The sequence below is a fragment of the Macrobrachium nipponense genome, chromosome 26 (genome assembly GCF_015104395.2).
Source record: "Macrobrachium nipponense isolate FS-2020 chromosome 26, ASM1510439v2, whole genome shotgun sequence".
NCBI classification, from domain to species: domain Eukaryota; kingdom Metazoa; phylum Arthropoda; class Malacostraca; order Decapoda; family Palaemonidae; genus Macrobrachium; species Macrobrachium nipponense.
Genome location: NC_087215.1, coordinates 57,150,636 through 57,173,909, shown reverse-complemented (window position 1 = coordinate 57,173,909; position 23,274 = coordinate 57,150,636). Strand labels below are relative to the sequence as shown.

The following is a 23,274-nucleotide window of genomic DNA, read 5'->3' as shown; positions in this document are numbered from 1 at the left end:
GGATCGTTATATTTCTTATTTTCGCCCAAAGTAAGATTTCTCTCGCTATCCCGAACAGGGACCGAGATTGAGTCCCTCCCTGTTTTTTTATATACGCTAGAGCCGTGGTGTTGTCCGAGTTGATTTGTACAATTCGTCCCACAATCCTCGATTCAAAGAATTGAAGTGCCAATCGAATTGCTTCTAATTCCTTGAGGTTTATGTGCCAGGACCTCTGTTCCCCTCTCCAGAGGCCTGACACTTCCTCCTCCCCCAGTGTTGCTCCCCAGCCCGTCATGGACGCATCTGAGAACAACACTAGGTCGGGGCTCAGCACTTTGAGGGACATTCCTTCCGATAGCTTAACGGGATCGAACGACCACTTCAAATGATCTTTGACCGACTGAGGGATTCTCAAAATCTCGTCTAGGTCTTCCTTGTTCTTCCAGTTGTCTACTAAGAAAAACTGGAGTTGTCTGAGGTGCAGTCTTCCCAGGTAAACAAATTTCTCCAGCGAGGAAATGGTCCCCAGCAGACTCATCCATTCCCTCGCCGAGCATATTTCCTTCTCTAAGAAGACCGATATTTTTTCTAAGCATTTCAGCCGACGTTCCATGGATAGAAAAGCTTGAAAAGCCACTGAATCCATCTGAATCCCCAGATACACGATGGACTGTGTAGGAATCAGATGGGACTTCTCGAAGTTGACAAGAAGGCCTAGGGCCTCCGTCAGCTGTAATGTCGTGTGAAGGTCCTCCAGACACTTTTCCTTCGACGACAACCGGATCAGCCAATCGTCTAAGTAGAGTGAGACTCTTATCTTCGAAAGGTGGAGCCATCTTGCTACATTCCGCATCAGAAGCGTGAATATCATAGGAGCTGTACTCAGCCCGAAGCAGAGAGCTCTGAATTGGAAGACCTGTCCTTTCAAGACGAATCTGGGGAACTTCCTGGACTGAGGATGGATCGGAACATGGAAGTAGGCGTCTTGGAGATCCAAGGACACCATCCAATCTCCTGGTCTCAGGGATGCTAAAACAGACTGTGCAGTTTCCATCTTGAATTTTACTTTCCTTACGAAAAGATTCAGCCTGCTCACGTCTAGGACAGGTCTCCATCCCCCTGACTGCTTCGGAACCAGGAATAACCTGTTGTAAAAGCCCGGGGAGTTCAAAGATACAACTCTTTCTACCGCTCTCTTTTCCAACATTTGATCCAAAAGATCTAGCAAGATCTTTTGCTTTGAAGTCTGGTAAGAGGGCGATAGGTCTATCGGTTCCATGCTTAATGGAGGCTTTGAGAGAAACGGGATCTTGTAGCCTTTCTCGATCACTTCGAGTGACCAAGAGTTCGCCCCTCTTATCCTCCATGCTTCTGCGAAGAGAGCGAGTCTCGCCTCGACCGGTGCCTGAAGGGCCGATAAGTCATTTCTTTCCCCTGGTCTTTGAAGGGGCTCTGCCCCTAGGGAAACTCCTCCCTTGAGTAGAGGCTCTCGAGGAAGCCCTTCCATGAAAGAGCTTATAATTCTTCCTGGAAGCTTGTGTGGTTCAGGAAGATATCTGGTCAGTAGGACGTTTCGAAGACTGAGATAATAGGTCCTGCGTCGCTCTTTCCTGGAGATTAACTGACAAGTCCTTTATCATCGATTGAGGAAAAAGATGAGCAGAAAAGGGGGCGAACAACAGTTCTACTTTCTGTGCAGGCGACACTGACTTAGCTGTGAAGCTACAGTAAAGTGCGTGTTTCTTAAGGACTCCCGACGCGAAATGTGATGCCAGTTCGTCGGAACCATCCCTTACTGCCCTGTCCATACATGATAATATACTCGATAAATCCTCCAAGGAAATCGAATCTGGGCTTCTAGACTGCACATCTAATACCCCCAAACACCAATCCAGGAAGTTAAAAACTTCTAGTGTTTTGTAAATTCCTCTGAGATGGTGGTCTATTTCTGACATCGTCCAGGATACTTTCGCTGATGGAAGGAAAGATCTTCTAGGTGCATCCACTAAGTTGGAAAAATCGCCTTGGGTAGAAGATGGGATTCTTAAACCTGCTTCTTCCTCTGTTTCATACCACTTCCCTGATCTTCCACTAAGCTTTGTGGGGGGAAGGGCAAATGAAGTCTTGCCCTTCGCCTTTTTGGATTCCATCCAATCGTGGACTCTTTTAAATGCCCTTTTAGTCGAGAGCGAAGTGGCCATCTTAACAAAGTTGGAGTCTTTCTTGCCTTCGATGAAGTTAACTGCAAAGGCACAGAGAGAGGGACTGGAGCTTGAAACTTGTCGGGAAACAAGTCTTTTAAGAGGCGAGTTAAAGTTTTATAGTCCGCGGAGGATGAAGTTGCAGGTTCCTCCTCATCCTACGGGCCAGGATCGCTTGACGATTCCTCTTCTTCCAAGGGAGACGCAGGTGTGTCCTGGATCGAGCGAGAAGATACTGAAGTGTTACCTCCCTTTTGTAACCGAAGCCTTGTACTCGAACTAAATTTTGAAGAGGAGACCCGGGTATGTTCTCCTATCAATCTTGAGTTTCTCTCCGGCTTTTCCAAACGAACGTCATACGGAGCGTTCTGGATAACTTTCTCTTGGCGAGCACCCATATTGTAGTTTCTACGAAGACTTTGAAGCATAGGGCGCTTACACTTCTGACGAGCGTCCTGCTCCATTCTCTCTAGGGTGTCTCTACGCGTAGGACGCCTAGCGTCCTCAAAAGCGTCCTCATTTGCGTCCTGGAGAGCGTCCTGATATGAAGGACGATGAGCGCCCTTAAAATTTCCTTGACTTATAGGACGCCTAGCGTCCTCAAAAGCGCCCTCACTTGCGTCCTGACGTGATGGACGTCTTGTCAAAGCGTCTTTAAATCGATTTAGAGTTGTAGAACGCCTAGCGTCCTCAAAAGCATCCTCATCTGCGTCCTGACGTGATGGACGTCGTGTCAAAGCTTCTTTAATTCGATCTTGAGTTGTAGGACGCCTAGCGTCCTCAAAAGCGTCCTCATCTGCGTCCTCATATCGTAAAAATGATATTGTTATAATACAATAAAGTTTCATACATACTTACCTGGCAGATATATACATAGCTAAGACTCCGTCGTCCCCGACAGAAATTCAAATTTCGCGCCACTCGCTACCGGTAGGTCAGGTGATCTACCTGCCTGCCCTGGGCGGCAGGACTAGGAACCATTCCCATTTTCTATCATATTTTCTCTCTTCCACCTGTCTCCTGCGGGGAGGCTGGGTGGGCCATTAATCGTATATATCGGCCAGGTAAGTATGTATGAAACTTTATTGTATTATAACAATATCATTTTCATACAATGAACTTACCTGTCAGATATATACATAGCTGATTGGCACCCTTTGGTGGAGGGTCAGAGACAGCTAATATGGAATAGACAGGTAAACAACATATGTTGTAGGTATAAAAGAAAAAACCTTGGTTCCTACCTGATAGGTGGTAGACTTCGTGGCTGTAGCCCGGTAGTCTGCATCACCTCAAGACTTTAGCGAGATATTAGATCTATGGCTAGAGTTCGTGTGGGTCTGTCGATGGGTATAAGAAACCGCTTATCGGCAGAGCCTAAAAGGACTTTGTCAATGGGTACTGGACCACTTCTATGACAACACACCTTGTGAAGGAGCATAACCAATCCCGACCTCCTGATCCTAACCACCATGTTAGTAGTATATAGAATTGCTCTGAGTTATCCCCGAACTCATAACAAACAACCCATAACTCGAAACGAAAAACTCATTTATACAAAAATTCTCAAAAAAAAATTTAATACTCCCCTAAAAGATATCACAAGAGTTCCTTACTGAACAACAGTGACTGGCCGCCAGTGCAGCACCGAGCCCTCTTTGTCAGCAGGAATCTAGAACATATCTAGTAGAAGGTATGTACAAATTTAAGGATTGTGTTTGCTCCCGTACCCAGTATTGTATTCCGCCGATACAAATGGTCCAGAGAAAAACATTTCTCGTAGGTCACGCGAACGTCTTTAAGATAGTGAGATGCAAAAACTGAATTGCACCTCCAATATGTCGTGTCAATGATTTTCTTTAATGACATATTCTTCTGAAAAGAGAGAGACGTCGCCACTGCTCTAACTTCATGGGCTTTTACTCTTAAAAGCGGAAAAGGAAAAAAAAAAAGAGTCGTCAGGACAGAACTTGTGAGCATCCGTAATGACGCTCCTAATGAAGAAAGCTAATGCGTTCTTAGACATGATTCTTGTGGGGTCCTTAATCGAACCACCAAGACTTTGTCTAGAGCCTCCCATTTGTTTCTTTCTTTGTAAGAAGAAACTTCAAGGCTCTTACCGGGCAAAGAGACCTCTCTGTTTCTCTCCCTACTAGACTCGATAAGCCTTTGATCTCGAATCTCTTGGGCCAGGGATTCGATGGATTTTCATTTCTTCGCTAGAAAAAGAGTTCTAAACAGAGCAAAAGGCCGAGTCTTTGTTAAAGCCGACTTCATCTTCTAGGGCATGAAGTTCGCCAACTCTTTTGGCTGTCGCCAAAGATAGGAGAAACAAGCATTTTCTTGTTATATCCCTGGAACGACAAGCTATGTGGGGAGGCTCAAATCTGTCAGACGAAAGGAACTTGAGCACTACGTCCAGGTTCCAGCTGGGTGGAGTTAGTTCCTTCGATTTTGTCGTTTCAAACGATCTAATCAAGTCGTGCAGATCTTTATTCTCAGCAATGTCTAGGCCTCTGTTTCTAAATACTGCCGACAGCATGCTCCTGTATCCCTTTGATTGTCGATACAGACAAATGAGAGACCTCTCTCAAGAACAAAAGGAAATCGGCGATTTCGGTTATAGAGGTACTGGAGGAGGACAACTTCTTAGACTACACCACCTCTGAATACCTCCCACTTTGACTGATAGACTCGTCTAGTGGAAGCTGCTGCGGGCTCTAGCGATAGCGCTTGCAGCTTCGCGAGAAAACCCCCTCGCTCTGACAAGTCTTTCGATAGTCGAAAGGCAGTCAGAGCGAGAGCGGGGAGGTTTTGATGAAACCTCTCGAAGTGTGGCTGTCTGAGAAAGATCCATCCTTTTTGGAAGGGATCTTGGGAAGTCTACTGTCCACTCCAGCACCTCTGCAAACCAATCTTGTGCTGGCCAAAACGGGGCTATCAGGGTCATCCTTGTCCCGTTGGACGCTACAAAACTTTCTCAACACTTTGTCCCAGGATTTTGAAAGGGGGGAAAGCGTACACGTCCACATGAGACCAGTCCAGCAGGAAGGCGTCGACCACGAGAGCTCTTGGGTCTTCCACCACTGAACAAAAGACTTCCAGCCTTTTGGAAAGGAATGTGCGAACAGATCTACGTGCGAGTGCCCCAAAGATCCCAAAGACTCTGACACACTCTGAATGAAGAGTCCATTCTGTGTGAAGGACCTGGCTCTCTGCTCAGTCTGTCCGCCCTGATGTTTCTCGTCCCCACCCTGAACAAATCTTGTCAGGAGGGCGATGTTCTTTGTGAGGCCCAAATTAGCAGATCTCTTGCGATCTCGTAAAGTGACACTGAGTGTGTTCCTCCTTGCTTCCGAATGTAGGACAGGGCTGTAGTGTTGTCCACATTCACTTGGACCACACTGTTCGTCACAAAGGGTTCGAAGAACTTTAGCGCTAAGTGAACTGCTAGAAGTTCTTTGCAATTTATGTGCCAGGACACCTGTGCTGCCTTCCAGGTGCCTGACACTTCTCTCGGTCCTAGTGTTGCTCCCCAACCCTTCTCCGATGCGTCGGAATACAACACTCGGCTTGGGTTCGGAACTTCCAGAGAAATTCCCTTGTTCTCTTTTAGAGGGGACAACCACCATTGCAGGTGTGGTTTCATCTCCATTGGAAGGAGAAAAACTGTCGGAGAGAAGGCCCGTCTTCCAGTTCCAAGATCTCCTTAGGAAAAATCTGAAGAGGGCGAAGATGTAGTCTTCCTAGAGGAAAGAACTGTTCTTTCGAGCGAGGAAAGGGTGCCTAGTAGGCTTAACCATTCCCTCGCGAAGTTCGTTTTCTTTCCCCTAAGAAGAGAGAGACTTTTTCCAAGCCTCTCACAATTCTCTCTTGCGAAGGAAATACTCGAAACCCCGAGAATCCATCTGAATCCCCAGATAGACCAGTTCTGTCTGGGAATCAGCTGTGACTTCTCGAGGTTCACGAGTAGTCCCAACGCCTTTATCAGGTCTAGGGTCAAAGAAAAGTCCTCCAAACACTGTCTCTCTGTTCTGGCCCTGATGAGCCAATCATCCAAATATAGAGAGATGTTGACGCCTTTGAGGTGAAGAACAAACCTAGCCACATTCTTCATCAGGCTTGTGAAAAGACCCTGAGGAGCTGTGGATAGGCCGAAACACAAGGCCCTGAACTGAAAGATCCTTCCCCCCGTCATGAAACGGAGGTACTTCTTCGACGAAGGGTGAATCGGGACATGAAAATAGGCGTCCTGGAGATCCAGCGACACCATCCAATCTCCTTGACGTAACGCCGCAAGGACTGAGGCCGAAAGTCTCCATAGAGAACTTCTCCTTTCGAACGAACTTGTTCAGAGCGCTGACATCTAGAACTGGTCTCCAGCCCCCCAAGGCTTTCGCAACCAGGAAAAGCCGATTGTAAAACCCTGGAGAGTTTTGTTCTAGAACCAGTTTCTATAGCTCTTTTGTCCCACATTTGATTCACCATCAGACGAAGAGTATCCCTCAGTACAGGGTCCCTGTATCTTGCTGACAGTTCCCGCGGAATGGTCGTTAGTGGAGGACTGTCTTGGAAGGGGATAAGATATCCCTTCCTGATTATGGACATGGAAGAGGCGTCTGAGTTTATGAGTGACCAGGCGTCTGCAAATTCGAGAAGCCTGGCCCCCACTGGTGTTTGGAGGCTGTCTGTCTCACTTCCCACTTTCTTAAAGGGACGGGGAAGGAGCCTTACTCTCCTCTCAAGACCTTCTTCTCTTAGAGGTAGCTCTGGAGAGAGGCCTCCTCGAAAGGGCTGAACCGTAGAAGTCGGTCCTTTCTTGTCAACAGAAACAAGAGGTCTCTTCTTCCTTGCAGTTTGCAGGAGAAGATCCTGAGTCGCCTTCTCAGTCAGTGATCGAGAAATGTCCTTCACTAACTGAGAAGGAAACAGGAAGTCAGACATGGAGCGAAAACCAGGGCTGCTCTCTGTGAGGGAGAAAACCGCCTTGGTTAGGAATGAACTAAAAATACTCCTCTTCTTAAGGAGTACTGCTCCGAAAAGAGAGGAGATTTCTCCCGATCCGTCTTGTACTGCCTTGTCAATACAAGCAAGAATACTCAGAATGACTTCGGGTGGGGTTCAAGACCATCCGAGTCATAGAGCTTCTTAGGACATCACCCCAAGGGACCAGTCTAGGAAATTAAACACTTCCAAAATATGGAAGAGTCCCTTGAGGAGATGATCCGTCTCCGAAATCGCCCAAGACACGCGAGCTCCATTCAAAGCGTGTCTCCTTGACGAGTCAACCAAGGTTGAAAAGTCCGCTTCGGCTGCCGCTGGAAGAGAATAGGCCCATGTTCTCCCCAGTTCGGTACCAGAAACCTCTCTTGCCAGAAAGTATGGCTGGAGGCATACAGAAGGTGGTCTGCCCAGATCCTTCTTAGACAACATCCATTTGTCCTAAGGACTGAAGCGCTCTCTTCATAGAGATCGTAGGTCTCATCTCAAGACCGACGAAGACTTAGGCACAATCGCACTCGAAAACAATGATCGAGGCGTAAGGAAGGAGCGGCAGGAGTTAAAGAATCTCCGTATTCTTGTAAAAGAAGGTCAGTCAGAACTTTATAGTTCGAGACTCCTTCTCTACCGTCACCCTCTTCTTCCAGAATCTTCCTTCTCCACCTTGTGGAGAATCGGCCTGAAAAACGAGAGGATCTTCATCCCGTTCCTCTCTACTGGTGACAAACTCCTACTAGGAGAGGGGCTCATAGAGTGAACCGACTCTCTCTCACGTCTAAAAGAAGTCTCACGTTTACTTGACTTCTCGCGCTTCTGAACAGCTCCTCGCGCTTGGCTGGCGCCTCGCGCTTGTCTGGCGCCTCGCGCTTGTCTGGCGCCTCTGCCGTTGTCTGGCGCCTCGCGCTTGTCTTCGCCTGCGCTTGGCTGGCGCTTCACACTTGGCTGGAGCGTGTAGCCTGGCCAGCATCTCGCGCCTGGCTGACGTCTCGCGCTTGTCTGGCGCCTCACGCAACTCCTCGCGCCTGGCTGGCGCCTCGCGCTTGGCTGAATCCTCGCGCTTGGCTGGCGCCTCGCCCAACCCTTAACTGGCGCCTCAGGCCTGAGCGTATCCCTGATCTAGAGCAACTCGCTCGGATAGATCCTGACGTTTGTACGACTCTTCGCGCCTGGAAGACGTCCCATGTCTGGGCGGACGCTTCACGTCTGGCTGGTGAAAGAAGACGAGACTTCTTAATAGGAAGTCTAGCGTCCTTCTTGCGAGGGGGATCCCTCGAAAGAACTCCAACCAAAGAGGCAATCTGCTCTTGAACTGCAAGCAATATCCTCTTGGAAGCCACCCAGCGCCTCTCAATAGAAGAAGCAGGAGAACTCGAAGGAGTGCAATCCTCAAATACAGCTCTAGGAGGCGTCGAAAACCAGCTTAGCCTTCTTGATAGAAGAAGGAGCTTCCTCCGAGAAGCGTTCCGGGCTCGAGTCGAACGCGCGCTCTTTCCAATGCCTTTTCAGTGGCCTAGAAAGATCCGAGTCCTTCCACCCTCGTTTAGGTGAAGGAGAACCGGACGACGAGAAAACAATCTCGTAGTACGCTTCTATTTGAGCGGTCCTGAGCAGACTGTAACGAAACAGAACCTGCTGAAGGGACGCCTGACCGTTGGGGATTCCCCACAACCTCCGTACGACTTTCGACTTTCCTACTCCTCTGGGTATGTGAGTTTGGAAAGGAGGTCTAGGCCCTGGGAGCATTCGCAAGGGACGGTCAGACGCCCCCTCCACAACACTGGGAACACTCACTTCACTTTGTAATTCACAATCACTAGCCTTACCTTGCATGGCCGCCATCTTTGTCTTCATTTTACGAAGAGTAGCCTTCAGATTGGCGATTTCAGAAGCCGAATCCGAATGCAAAGCCTGTGAGGATTCAGATACATAGGGAGAATCATATTCATTAACAAAAGGAGAGTTAGACTCAGAAAAAGGCTCAATAGGCCTTGTACTCACACTCTTTTGTGCAGCCCGTCTAATCCTATCCCTCTCTAACTTCTTCAAGTAAGAAGTTAGAGTCTTCCATTCATTAGCATCCAACTTTTCACACTCAATACAGGTGTTAGCCAAAGAACAGTCAAACCCCCTACATTTACGACATACAGTGTGAGGATCAACCGAAGCCTTCGGTATCCTCACCTTGCAGCCTACATTCACACACACTCTCACACTAACACTTGAATCAGACATTCTATTAGAAAAATCAAAAGCAAGTCCAAATCCAGTCCACAGTAGCGAATGCCAAAACAACGATCCCGAATTCCAGTCAGGAGGTAGTAACAACAATGTTGATACCACCGGCGACAGAGAAAATATGATAGAAAACGGGAATGGTTCCTAGTCCTACCGCCCAGGGCAGGCAGGTAGATCACCTGACCTACCAGTAGCGAGTGGCGCGAAATTTGAATTTCTGTCGGGGACGACGGAGTCTTAGCTATGTATATATCTGCCAGGTAAGTTCATTGTATGAAATGTCATAACTTTCAAGTTGTTCATTATTTTCTGAACCAGCGTTGCGAGTTCATAGTCTAGCAAACCGACGTTTGTGACACCGAGCGTCCAGAAAAGCGTCCTCACGAGCGTCCTGAAAAGCGTCCTGACGAGCAAGGCGTTTCTTATGTTGAATACTCTCCTCCTGTTCTTGAAAACCATGATTATTTTCTTCCAACCCGACGTCGGAGCGAGCCTTCTGAACGTTCTTCGAATCTTGGTAAAGACGACGGCCGCCTGTGCGACATCTAGTGTCTTTGTCTCTTTCACCGATACTTCTAGAGACTCTATCAACAGGAGTGCTTGCGCGTTCCTGAATGAGTCGATGAGGTCTAGAAAGCGACGAATCAGGAGAGGACGAAGAACGAAGAGAAGAAGGAGGAGAACGCCTAGATTTCTTGACAGGTAGCCATAGATCTTTCTTACGACGACGTGATCTTGCTTCTTTCTTGGCAAAAAACGCATCTAACTGTTGTTGAATCGCTACTAGGGTCTTTTTGGATGGTGAAGATCCATGTGAAGGAATGATCCATTGAGAAGAAGATGGGCGAGGGGACGCCTTCTTCCTTCTCTCTGGACTCGAATCAGGACTCTCAGAAAGCGTCCTGAATCTCTTCTGTGGGATACTGTCTTCGAAGTCTTCCGGGGAAGAACGAAGCGTAAATCGAGGCGGAGGACGCTCTCGATCTCCCGATGAAGCGTCCTCTTCCGTAAGACCTTTCCTAAGAGGGCGAGAAAGACGATGGCCGCCTGTGCGACATTTCACGTCCTCCTTACCACTCTCGATTGGAGAGGCCTTCTGAGAGTCCCACCCACAATGAGGTGAGGACGTCTCGGAGGTAGAGAAGTACTCTTTCAAGATTCGAGCTTGTGCACGATCTTTGGCAGCCTGGGATGCGTCCTCAGGTTCTGCCGAAGGGACGCCAGACCGGTGTTTAGTTCCCGTAACCCTCCTTCGGCTTTCGACATGTCCATTCCCTGTGTTCTGGGAGTCCGACAGAGGTCTCAACCTAGAGGCATTATAGGACCGATCTGATGCCCCCTCCACATCACTAGGGGCACCAACACTATCACTACACTTTTGCACATTAGATTGTAGCACGAGCATTTTCGATTCAAGGTTCCGAATTGATTCCATAATTGTAGTAAGGGCATCCCTTCTGTAGCAATCACTTCCTTGCCCGAAGGCCAAATTACAGGGTTAGGCATAACAGGTTCTACAGTTAGGTTAGACTGGGGAACTTTAGCCCCTTGACTTTTGACAGAAGCACTCCTGGAGGAAGACCTCCTAATTCTGTCACGCTCAAGTCTACGAATGTAAGATTCATACGCCTTCCATTCAATATTAGTCAAAACCTCACATTCTTTGCACCTATCATCCAACAAGCAAACATGCCCTCTACAATTCATGCATACCGTGTGAGGATCTACCGAGGCTTTCAGTAGCCTCACCTTACACTCTTCTACCCCACACACTCTGAAACTAGTAGAACTAGATCCAGACATCTCAATTCTAAGAATAGTCACAAGCAAATTCAAATCCAAACCACAATAGCGTATGCCAAGTCACAAAGCCAAGTCCGAAACCAAAAGACAATCAAAATACTCAAGTGACAAATGGAGTTTTCAAAATCCTACGCGGAGGTACTGGAAACAGGTGTTTACAATACCGGCGACAGAGAAAATCTGAATAGAAAATGGGAATGGTTCCTGATATCCGCCTCCCAGCGGCGGGATTGGGTACTAACCACCTGGCCGACCACTGCGTTTGCCAGGAGTTTTGAGATTCTGTCGGTCGTCAGAGAATACAGCTATATATATATCTGGCAGGTAAGTGTCATGAACAAATTATGAATATATATGTGAATATGAGAAATTAAGTATAGATTATCAATAATCCTAAAAAACTACTACCATTCTCTTGTTTTTGTAAAGAAAAAAAATCAAATGATTGAAACAATAGGTTGGTGCTCAGCAGTTCTGATTTTGCTAGAAGGGTGACAATGTGGTAGCCAGCCAGCACATAAAGGTTAGAGGGGCACTGCCCTCTCAAACAGTGTTAGTCTAGCTGTTGGAGCGGGAGGGTGTCTTTTGAAATTCGTCAAAGCTTGTACTATTAGTGATAGTGATCAAATTAGTGACGATACTGATGATGTGTAATGTAATGCAGAATAATCAACTCAGTGGCAAGTTGCAGTAAATGGGAAAAAATGATAATCACATTAATGTCAATGATATATTGAAATACTAAAATTCAAAATAGTAGCTTACGGTAGCGGTTCTGCTGCTTTCTTCAGTGGGCAAGAAAGATAGAAAGGGGAGAGAGAGAAAGGGAGTGTGTGTGTGTGTGTGTGTGTGTGTCTGTTTTAGCTGGGTGTTCTTTAGGGCTTTTGTTTTATATAGGTCTATGTTAAAAGTGTTTATGCAGTTAACATCGAGGAATTTAAAAAAAAATATGTAACAGCACCCTTATGAATGACAGCCACAAGCTGCCACTGTATACTCTCATTGTGTATGATTATACAATATGGTAACAACAAAGAAAGAAAAAGAGAGGGTTACTTTTTTTCAAAGTATATTTTGTTGTAAATACGTATGGGAAAAAGACAAAATGCTTTTTGCATAAAGCTTTCAATTTAAAGGTGTGATGGTTGTTGTTTATACGCACAATAAATGTTTACAGTTATGTACTCTGACAAGGTTAGGTGAGGAAGGGTACGGAGCTGCCCTTGAACACCCTTAAATTTCTTACTGACCCTTATCCAGATTTAGTCATTATCTGATGGGCCCTTGGCTCTGTTACTCTAGATAACTGAAGGATTACTATAACCCAGGCTACATGCCTTCCCAGTCTATAAAGATGCAAGAATCCTACAGACCTTATAAGCAGAGAATTTAGGGGGATGACAAAAGATTAGACAAGGTGGAGTGAGAGGATCAGGAGCAATGGCACAAGGAAAATAAGATCCAAAGAATGTAGCTTTTTCAGTAGAACAGCTATCTAAAGATTCATAAGGAAGGATTATTATTATTATTATCACTCGCAAATATTTTAATTACACCTCTGAGTTAACATTCTTAACTTCATAAGAATGGAGAGAGAAGCTGTTAAGAACATTAACGAAAAATTACGTTAATATTTTTTAATTGAGATGAGCTCATGAGTTGAGAATTTCTCTTAGTATGAGAAAAATTTTTCCTATAAAGTACAGAGACGCACTAATCCTTGGCATCTGTAAAAGAAGCAAATGCTGCAATAAAAGGAAAGGATATGGATACATACTGTGTGTGTCTACTCTATAGAATGGACAGCTGAAGAGCAGATGTGGTCAGATAAAGGTTGGAAAGAGAGAATGTTATAACAGAAGGGGAATATATATCTCAATTACCTGGGTAAAAACCTCACCAATACTCGGCCATTAGGGTCATGATTTTGGCTGCAAAACATCCCTACCTTGCCACCTCCCTTTCCCTCTCATCCAAATACAATATATTTCACAAGTTGGTCTGTCTCGAACTCTTTAAAGTTCCAATGCTGGTAATAAGTGGAGAGAAATAGTGGGTGAGGTGACAGTTGTGAAGTGAAGATCCAAGAGTAGTCAGAATGGTTTTAGGTCAAGAAAAGATCAAGAATATTGGATGCATGTTCATGCCAACCAAGAATGTGTAATGTTATATTTATAATTGGTTCCAGGTTGCCGATTCAAAAAAAGTATTTAATTTTTTCCCATATCACAGTGGATGGAACAGCTACTCAAGATAATACTGACTGAGGTGTTCTAGTGAGAAAATCACAGCTAGGGAGTGAGAAGGCAATAACTTTTGGTAACAGGTAAGCCTTGAAGTAGATGGAAAATTGGTGGAATTTGTCAAACAAATACAAAAGCAAAGAATACCAGTAAAAGTTGGAAGCAATTTTTTAGCCAAATAACATAGTAAACAGAATGTTAGAGATCCAGCAAAGGCCCGCCCTGCCTGCATTTGATTGAAACCACTCAACCCTCAAATTTACGTCTGTGATGCAGAAAATGCAGTAGGAAATCATAAGGAAAGCAAATACTTCATAGATCATTAAAGAAAGGTGAATGCACTCAATAGCTAGTGTCTATGCAGTTCCCTAAGGCTTTCTCATGTTAGCACCACAGCCACTCAAGCTGCCTAACAGAAGCTAACACTAAGTGGGAACAAAGGTTAATGGTGGTTGGGGTCATATGAGAAAATGGACTACATACTACACACTCCAAACATTCCAATGTACGAAAGTCTCCCCCACCCCTCAAATCACAGAAGCAAGAGTAATAGGTCAAAAAACAAAAATGTAGCTACTGATACACTATACTATTATAAAACTACTAGTCTCATATCCTTGAATTCAACATCCTGATATGAAGAATAAGAAAAATTATCCTTTTTTGGGCATGAATAGAATTTTTCAACAGACCATTTAAAATCGTATAATGAGCAATCCTTCCATTACAGGTGGCAAAAACTTCAAGTAGTATTACTAGTGGATACATGGTGAAACACAATTCTTGATAAAATTTTCTTCTAAATACAACCGATCATTTTAGCTAGCAAAATACAGCTCTGAGTGATACAAAAAATAACTTTAAAGTAATATAAAATGATATTGTTATGTTACAATAAAGTTTCATACATACTTACCTGGCAGATATATACATAGCTAAGACTCCGTCGTCCCCGACAGAAATTCAAAATTTCGCTGCCACTCGCTAACAAGGTAGGTCAGGTGATCTACCGGACCTGCCCTGGGGCGGCAGGACTAGGAACCATCCCCGTTTTCTATCATATTTTCTCTCTTCCACCTGTCTCCTGCGGGGAGGCTGGGTGGGCCTTTAATTGTATATATCTGCCAGGTAAGTATGTATGAAACTTTATTGTAACATAACAATATCATTTTCATACAATCAACTTACCTGTCAGATATATACATAGCTGATTGGCACCTTTCGGTGGAGGGTAAGAGACAGCTACTATATGGAATAGACAGGTAAACAACATATGTTGTAGGTATAAATAAAACCTTGGTTCCTACCTGATAGGTGGTAGACTTCGTGGGTGTTTGCCCAGTAGTCTGCATCACCTCAAGAAACTTGAGCGAGATATATGATTCGATGGCCAAGAGTTCTTGTGGGTCTGCCGATGGGGTCTTATCCGCTTACTCGGCAGAGCCTGAAAGGACTTTGTCAATGGGTGCTGATCCACTTATATGACAATACACCTTATGAAGGAGCACACAACCAATCCCGACCACCTGATCCTAACCATATGTTAGAACTAAGGATTGTTCCGAGTTATCCCCGAACTCGTCACAACAACCGTAACTCAAAACCACTACGCACACATACATAATTTCTAAAAAAATTATACTCATCTAATTAGATATGACAAGATTCTCTTACTGAACAACATAGACGGCCGCCCGTGCTAAACCAAGTCCTCCATTGTTTCGAAGAGACTCCAGACCATATCCAAAAGAAGAAAAGTATATACTTTTAAGGATTGGTGTCGGCTCCCGTACCCAGAATCGTATCCGCCGATACGAACGGACCTAGAGAAAAACACTTCTCATATGTCACACGAACGTCTTTCAAGTAATGAGATGCAAATACTGAGTTGCATCTCCAAAATGTCGTATCTATGATGTTTTTAAGCGACATATTCTTATGAAACGAGAGAGACGTCGCTACTGCTCTCACTTCATGAGCTTTAACTCTCAACAGTCGTAACTGTTCGTCAGAACAGACCTTATGCGCGTCTGTAATGACGTTCCTCACAAAGAATGCCAGCGCATTCTTGGACATCAGTCTTGTGGGGTCTTTTACCGTGCACCAAAGACCTTGTCTAGAGCCTCCCATCTGATGCTTTCTCTGAATGTAAACTTTAGAGCTCTTACAGGGCATAGAGATCTTTCTGCTTCTCTTCCTACGAGACTCGATATGCCTTTGACTTCAAATGACTTAGGCCAGGGATTCGAGGGATTCTCATTCTTAGCTAAAAACAGTGTCTTAAACGAGCAAATAGCTGAGTCTCCCTTGAAACCTACTTTATCTTGCAGAGCATGTAATTCACTAACTCTCTTTGCCGTAGCTAAAGATAATAGGAATAGGCATTTTCTGGTGATGTCTCGAAACGAAGCCAGATGAGGAGGTTCGAATCTTTCCGATGAAAGAAACTTGAGGACCACGTCTAGGTTCCAGTTCGGAGGACCGGTCCTTCGACTTTGAAGTCTCAAATGACCTTATGAGATCGTGGATATCTTTATTATCTGCCAGATCTAATCCTCTATTCCTGAAGACAGCGAGAGCATACTTCTGTATCCCTTTATTGTGGATACAGCTAGATGAGATTGCTCTCTCAGGAATAGAAGGAAATCAGCAATTTCCGCTATAGAGGTAGTGGAGGAGGACAACTTCTTAGATGTACACCACCTTCTAAAAACCTCCCACTTCGATTGATATACTTTCGTAGTGGAGGTTCTGCGTGCTCTCGCGATCGCGCTTGCCACTTCGCGAGAAAACCCTCTCGCTCTGACGATATGTCTTTCGATAGTCGAAAGGCAGTCCGAGCGAGAGCGGGGAGGTTTTGATGGTACCTCTGAGTGTGTTGTCTGAGAAGATCCGTCCTTCTTGGTAGGGATCTTGGAAAGTCTACGATCCACTCTACCACCTCCGTGAACCAATCTTGGGCCGGCCAAAAGGGGGCTATCAATGTCATCCTCGTCTCCTTTGACGCCACAAACTTTTTCATTACTAATCCCAGGATTTTGAATGGAGGAAAAGCATATACGTCTACTCGAGACCAATCTAGCAGGAAGGCGTCTACCATAAGAGCTCTTGGATCTTCCGCGACCGAGCAAAAGACTGGCCAGCCTTTTGGAAATGAATGTGGCGAAGAGATCCACCCATGAGGCGTCCCCCACCAGCGACCAGAGATCTCGACACACTTGCTCGTGTAGGGTCCACTCTGTATGAAGGACCTGGTTCCTCCTGCTGAGTCTGTCCGCCCTCACATTCTTTACTCCCTGCACGAACCTTGTCAGAAGGGAGATGTTCCTGTGAGACGTCCAAAGCAAAAAGGTCTCTCGTCAGTTCGTAAAGGAACGAGGAGTGAGTCCCTCCCTGTTTTCGAATGTAGGCAAGTGCGGTGGTGTTGTCCACGTTTACTTGCACTACTTTGTTCGACACCAGAGGTTCTAGACTCTTCAAAGCCAGATGCACGGCGAAGAGCTCTTTGCAGTTTATGTGCCAAGTCACCTGCGCTGGTTCCCAGGTGCCTGACACCTCCTTCGAGCCTAATGTTGCTCCCCAACCTTTCTCCGACGCGTCGGAGTACAACACTAGGTCTGGGTTCTGTGTCCTTAGAGAGATCCCTTTGTTCTCTTCCAGAGGGGGCAACCACCATTCCAGGTGCGATCTTATCTCCACTGGAATTGGAAAGACGTCCGAAAGTTGTCCAGTTTTCCAACTCCAAGACTTCTTGAGGAAGAATTGAAGCGGACGTAATGAAGTCTTCCTAGTGGGAAGAACTGTTAGAGCGAGGAAAGGGTCCCTAGAAGGCTCAACCATTCCCTCGCCGACGTATGTTCCTTCCTTAAGAAGAGAGAGACTATCCGCAAACCTTTTGCGATTCTCTCTTGCGAAGGAAATACTCGAAAACCCCGAGAATCCATCCGAATCCCCAGATAGACTAAGTCCTGTCTGGGGGTCAGCTGCGACTTCTCGAGGTTCACGAGCAATCCCAACGCTTTGATCAAATCTAAAGTTAACTTCAGGTCCTCCAAGCACTGTCTCTCTGATCTGGCCCTGATGAGCCAGTCGTCCAGATACAGAGAGATATTTACTCCTTTGAGGTGAAGAAACCTCGCCACATTCTTCATCAGGCTTGTGAAGACCTGAGGAGCTGTGGACAGGCCGAAACATTAAGGCTCTGAACTGAAAGATCCTTTCCCCCGTCATGAAACGGAGGTACTTCTTCGATGAAGGGTGGATCGGGACGTGAAAGTAGGCGTCCTGGAGATCTAGAGACACCATCCAATCTCCTTGTCGTAATGACGCCAGGACTGAAGCAGAAGTCTCCATGGAGAACTTCTCCTTCCGAACAAATTTGTTCAGAGAGCTGACGTCCAGTACTGGTCTCCAGCCTCCCGAGGCTTTCGCAACCAGAAAAAGGCGATTGTAAAACCCCGGGGAGTTTTGATCTAGTACTAGTTCTATCGCTCTCTTGTCCCACATTTGTTCCACCATCGATCGAAGAGTCCCTCAGCACAGGATCCTTGTACTTGGCTGTTAGTTCCCTTGGTATTGACGTTAGGGGAGGAGTGTTCAGGAAAGGGATACGATATCCCTTCCTTATCATAGCCAACGATGACGCGTCTGCGTTTATAAGTGTCCAGGCCTCCACAAATCCCAGGAGCCTGGCACCTACTGGTGCTTGGAGGAGAGAAGCTTCATTTTCCCTTTTTAAAGGGACGAAAAGAAGACCTACCTCTCTTCTCCGGAGCCTTCCTTCTTGCGGGAGGTCTGGAGGTCGGACCACCTCGAAAGGACTGAACCGATGTACTCGGTCCTTTCTTGTCAGATGTAGAAGCAGGCTTCTTCTTCCTTGCTGACTGCGTCAGAAGATCCTGAGTCGCCTTCTCAGTTAATGAATGAGCAATGTCCTTCACCAACTGAGAAGGGAACAAAAAGTCAGACAAAGGCGAATACAGCAGCGCTGCCCTCTGAGCGTGGGAGACTGCCTTGGTTAAAAAGGCACCATATACCGTCCTCTTCTTTAGAAGACCTGCTCCAAACAAAGAGGAGATTTCAAAAGAGCCATCCTGTACCGCTTTGTCTATACAAGACAATATGCACAAAAGGGCTTCCGGTTCGATTCCTTCCGAATCATGGGCTTTCTTGGACATCACCCCAAGGGACCAATCTAAGAAGTTGAAAACTTCCAATACATGAAAGAGTCCCTTGAGGAGATGGTCCAGTTCAGAAATGCCCCACGTAATTCGTGCCGAGTTGAGACCTTGTCGACGTGAAGCGTCAACTAAGGTCGAAAAGTCTGCTTCTGACGTAGACGGGAGAGCAATACCCATATTCTCTCCCGTCTGATACCAAATGCCTCTTTTACCAGCTAGTCTCGCTGGAGGCATGCAGAAAGACCGTTCTTACTAAGTCTTTCTTAGACTTCATCCACGAGTCTAAGGATTGTAGAGCCCTCTTCATAGAAATGGTGGGCTCATTTTGAGAAAAGACGAAGACTTCTTCGTCTTAGCACTCGAAAACAGAGAGCGCGGAGAAGAGGAGCGGCAGGAGTCAATTCGTCTCCATACTCCTCAAGAAGCAAGGCAGTCAAAACTTTATAGTTCGACAGTCCTTCTCTTCCTTGATATTCATCATCCGAGTTTCCTTCCAACTCGGGATCCAAATGAGTATCCGCTCCCTTTCTGTACGTTCCTCCTCTGGAGGAGACAAACTCCTAATAGGAGAGGGGCTAAGGGAATGATATTCTTTCCTCTTCCCCGCTTTAATAGCCTTGGAAGGCGCCAAAAGCTCAGGCTTCTCTCGATAAATAGAAGACGCTTGCCGCTTGGATGACGCTTCTCGTCCGCCAAGCGTCCTGGCTGACGTCTCCTGCTTACTTGGCTGCTGACGTCCGGATGACGCCTCGCGCCTGGAAGACGCTCCGCTCTCAAAAGGCGTCCTACTTGGTGCCAAAATATTGGTCGGAGCTTCACGTCTACCAACAGCTTTCAAAGACGCTTCATGTCTAAAAGACGTCTCACGTCTCTCTGGCGTTACGAAACTTTCGTAAGCAACCGCTCTCGCTCTCGAACCGAAGCTTCTGTAAGATGTTTGGAAGCTTCACGTCTGCATGACGCTTCTCAGTTTAGCAGGGGAGAGAGGACGAGACTTCTTGATTGGAAGCGCAACGTCCTTCCTACGAGGCGCTCAAAACTCCCACTAGAGAGGTCAGTTGCTCTTGAACTGCCATAATAATTCTCCTTGAAGCTTCTCCCACGTCAACTGCATGACGCCTTTCGTCATCACTCGGGGAGAAGTACGAAAGGGTACTTCTGCGTACTCGTCGGGTGACGCTGACGCCACCTTCGCCTTCTTAATAGAAGAGGGAGCGTCATCTGAGAAAAGCTCTGGGCTCGAATCAATTTCGGGTTCTTTCATATGACGCTTCAGAGGTCTCGATAATTTCAGACTCCTTCCACCCTCGTTTAGGTGAGGGAGAGGGAGAGGATGAGAAACACTCACGAAGGACGCCTTTTCTAGAGCGCCCTTGAGCAGCCTGCCACGAAACAGAGCTAGCTGAAGGGACGTCTGACCGTTGGGGATTCCCCACGACCTCCTTAAGGCTTTCGACTTTCCTTCTCCTCTGGGCATGGGAGCTTGGAAGAGGTCTAGGCCTGGGAGCGTCGCAGGGACGATCAAAACGCCCCCTCCACAACACTGGGAGAACTCACTTCACTGTAATGCTCACTTTCACTAGCCTTACCTTGTAAGTCCGCCATTTTGGACTTCATGTCTCGAATCGTAGCTTTCAGATCGGCGATTTCCGAGGCCGATTCCGAAAGTACACTTTGTGAATGAGAAACATAGGGAGAATCTAAATCAGTAGGATTAGAATTATCAGTAAAAGGCTCAATAGGCCTTGAACTCACACCTTTCAGACGTCTAACCCTATCCCTCTCTAACTTCTTCAAATAAGAAGTTAAAGTCTTCCACTCTTCTGCATTTAATCCCTCGCATTCATTACAAGTATTATTAGCAGAACACTGAAACCCCCTACATTTACGGCATACAGTGTGAGGATCAACCGAAGCTTTCGGTATCCTCACCCTGCAGCCTACATTCACACACATTCTCACACTCACATTTGAATCAGACATACTGAGAAAAATCCAAAAAGCAATTCCAAAAACAGTCCACAGTAGCGAATGCCAAAAACACGATCCAGATACGTCACCAAAAAGCCGAGAAACGATGATCAAAGGATGAAATAAGAATCTAAGTCAGGAGGTAATAGCAACAATGTTGATACCACCGGCGACAGAGAAAATATGATAGAAAACGGGGATGGTTCCTAGTCCTGCCGCCCAGGGCAGGCCGGTAGATCACCTGACCTACCTGTAGCGAGTGGCGCGAAATTTGAATTTCTGTCGGGGACGACGGAGTCTTAGCTATGTATATATCTGACAGGTAAGTTGATTGTATGAAAATCATTTTTCGAATGTCTAAATACAGTATAACACATACTAAAAATAAACAAACATTAATAAGCAAAATATGGAAATAAACATCTTTCTTACATAAGGAACAAGCCCAGAACCTCTAATGTGAGACAAGACAGCTACCAAACAAATCTTTTTCTTAAATGTTAAGCACTCAAAAAACTCTCTCCACAATTCTTATCTCATCATACCAGGAGTATATGAGCCATATCTTTTTGTACACTTTTTCCTTTCTATAATTTAACATGTCTGCTTTTTCAAAGTCATTAGCAGGGGAGGACTGATGGTGATCTGGCCCTATATCCCATTCTATGCCAATTTGTACATTCTTAATTGCATTTCTATATCAATTTAATATAACTTGCATACAGCATGAAATAAAAAAAATTACAATGTAAAAATGATGATACTGAAAGGGTAGTGCAGCTTTCATTCCCTGCTGTTCTGGGCCATTAGGCACTGAGCAGGTATCTGACTCACTCATCATAAAACTCATAAAACTAAGTTACATTTTAGTAAAATACTTACATCTTAAAAAGTAAGTGATAACCATGCCCACAAATATTACATTCATGATGATTATTAGAAGAGCTGAGTGGAATGGACGCTGAAATCTGTGCCAAAACATCAACCAACCAATGCCCACCAAGCACTGCTCCAAGCATAGTACCCCAACCCAAACCTATAAAAAACAGAGAAAAGAAATCAATTTACTACAAAGTTAATAATGTTTTTAACTTTTGCAATACTTGCTTTGCATGGAAAATTGTACACACATCAAAACTTTCCTAATTTTGTCGTGGGTACCATTATGGAGACTATAAGTTTTAATAAAAAAAAAATTGATACAAATAAACAGGTCCTTGTAGTGCATGTTATGCCAAGATTCTAATATGTTGCTACACATCACCCCTCATTCCATTATACAACAAGCACAGTAAAGAATGAGTGTAAGGAAGTGAGGAAGGTAAATAACACAAGGTTCTTTACACAAGTGGATATAGTGATCATTCTGAAGGAAGAACGCAATTCCTCCCACAAAGGAATTCTACCTCACTGATCTCTGTCCTGCGAAAACTGTAACTGCCAAATGATACAGACATTCCAATATTATGGCCCTCTTGGCTTCAGAGGTATGCTACCCTGTTGTAATCTCAATCAAAATTCCAGCTCCATAATTTTTCCATGATGAAAGAAGGCTTCAGGGGCAAAATACTGCCATTAGCTCTTAAGGAAAATATCCATTTCGTGTTGGTTGGCCTCCTACCTGTGTTGACATAACCATGAAAAGCAAAGCCTCAGAAATAGGAACTCTACTCTTTGGTTTAGAGGATCCCACCACCAAAGGATACCTCTTCAAATGATTTTAAAGAAAGTAGACTGCAGCTGACCAAGATTCTTCATTTTTAGCTGAAGAAATCAAATCCTGAACATGTAAAGGATCAACTTCTACAGCAAGACTCGGACCTAACATGGCATGCCACATCATATAACAGGAGGATCCTGATTTGGGGAAACTTCTCATTAAGGGTTGGAAGCCTCTGAATCCAGTCTTTTTCTGAATGAATGGTCTAGATCTGTTATCGTGTCCATGCCCTTCCTTGCTGACCTGGAATCCAGGGGTGGAAACAGCTCAAGAGCTGGTGAAATTCTGCTACAGTGGACCCCAACAACAGACTGTCTAAAACCTTGAGTTTGTTTGTGTACGACCAAGCTACCACAGGAGTGAGATCACTGTAAGCAACTGAGTGGCAGTGGTTTGTCCGAGATAGAAGACCATCAATAGTATACCCTGACTGACAGACAAGCAAAGCACTATCTAGGTGCTGGGTGCACAGGGCTGTGACTGTGAAGGCAGGCATCCTCTTCATCTATGGACCATAGTAAGTCTTTTTCCTAACACACAAATGGACCAGTCCCTTTTTTCGTATTGAATGGGATTTTCTTGAGATACCAGTTCACTGGGTTGAGGTCTGTGAAGGGGCTTCACGCCCTATTCTGTTATCCTGATGACTACAGACTACTTGACAGACTAATTCTCTAACATCATGCTCATGATGCAAAATCAACTGGCTGTGAATCCAGGGAGAGGCCCATTTAGAGAGATCAAAACTCAAATCCTTCTCGCCTTTCCAGGTGATACTAGAAATCATATTTGCAGTGATGAGACAGCAGTAATCTTGAAGGACAAAAGAGAACCCCCTACCTTTCTTGGATCTGTCTTAGGCATAGCGGCTTAGACCATATCCTTTGAATTCTACTACCCTAGAATGAGGATGCCTTGGATTTTACATTTGTGTGACC

At 45.4% G+C, this 23,274-nt stretch overlaps 1 protein-coding gene across 1 annotated transcript in view; it reads right to left on the bottom strand.

Annotated features, from left to right (window-relative positions):
- Nucleotides 1-23,274, bottom strand: part of LOC135200296 (transmembrane 7 superfamily member 3-like) — a 109,401-nt gene that overhangs the window by 44,511 nt on the left and 41,616 nt on the right. Inside the window, 2 exon segments of the mRNA XM_064228804.1 lie at nucleotides 21,499-21,613; nucleotides 21,615-21,652. Coding sequence (XP_064084874.1) covers nucleotides 21,499-21,613; nucleotides 21,615-21,652 — 153 coding nt within the window.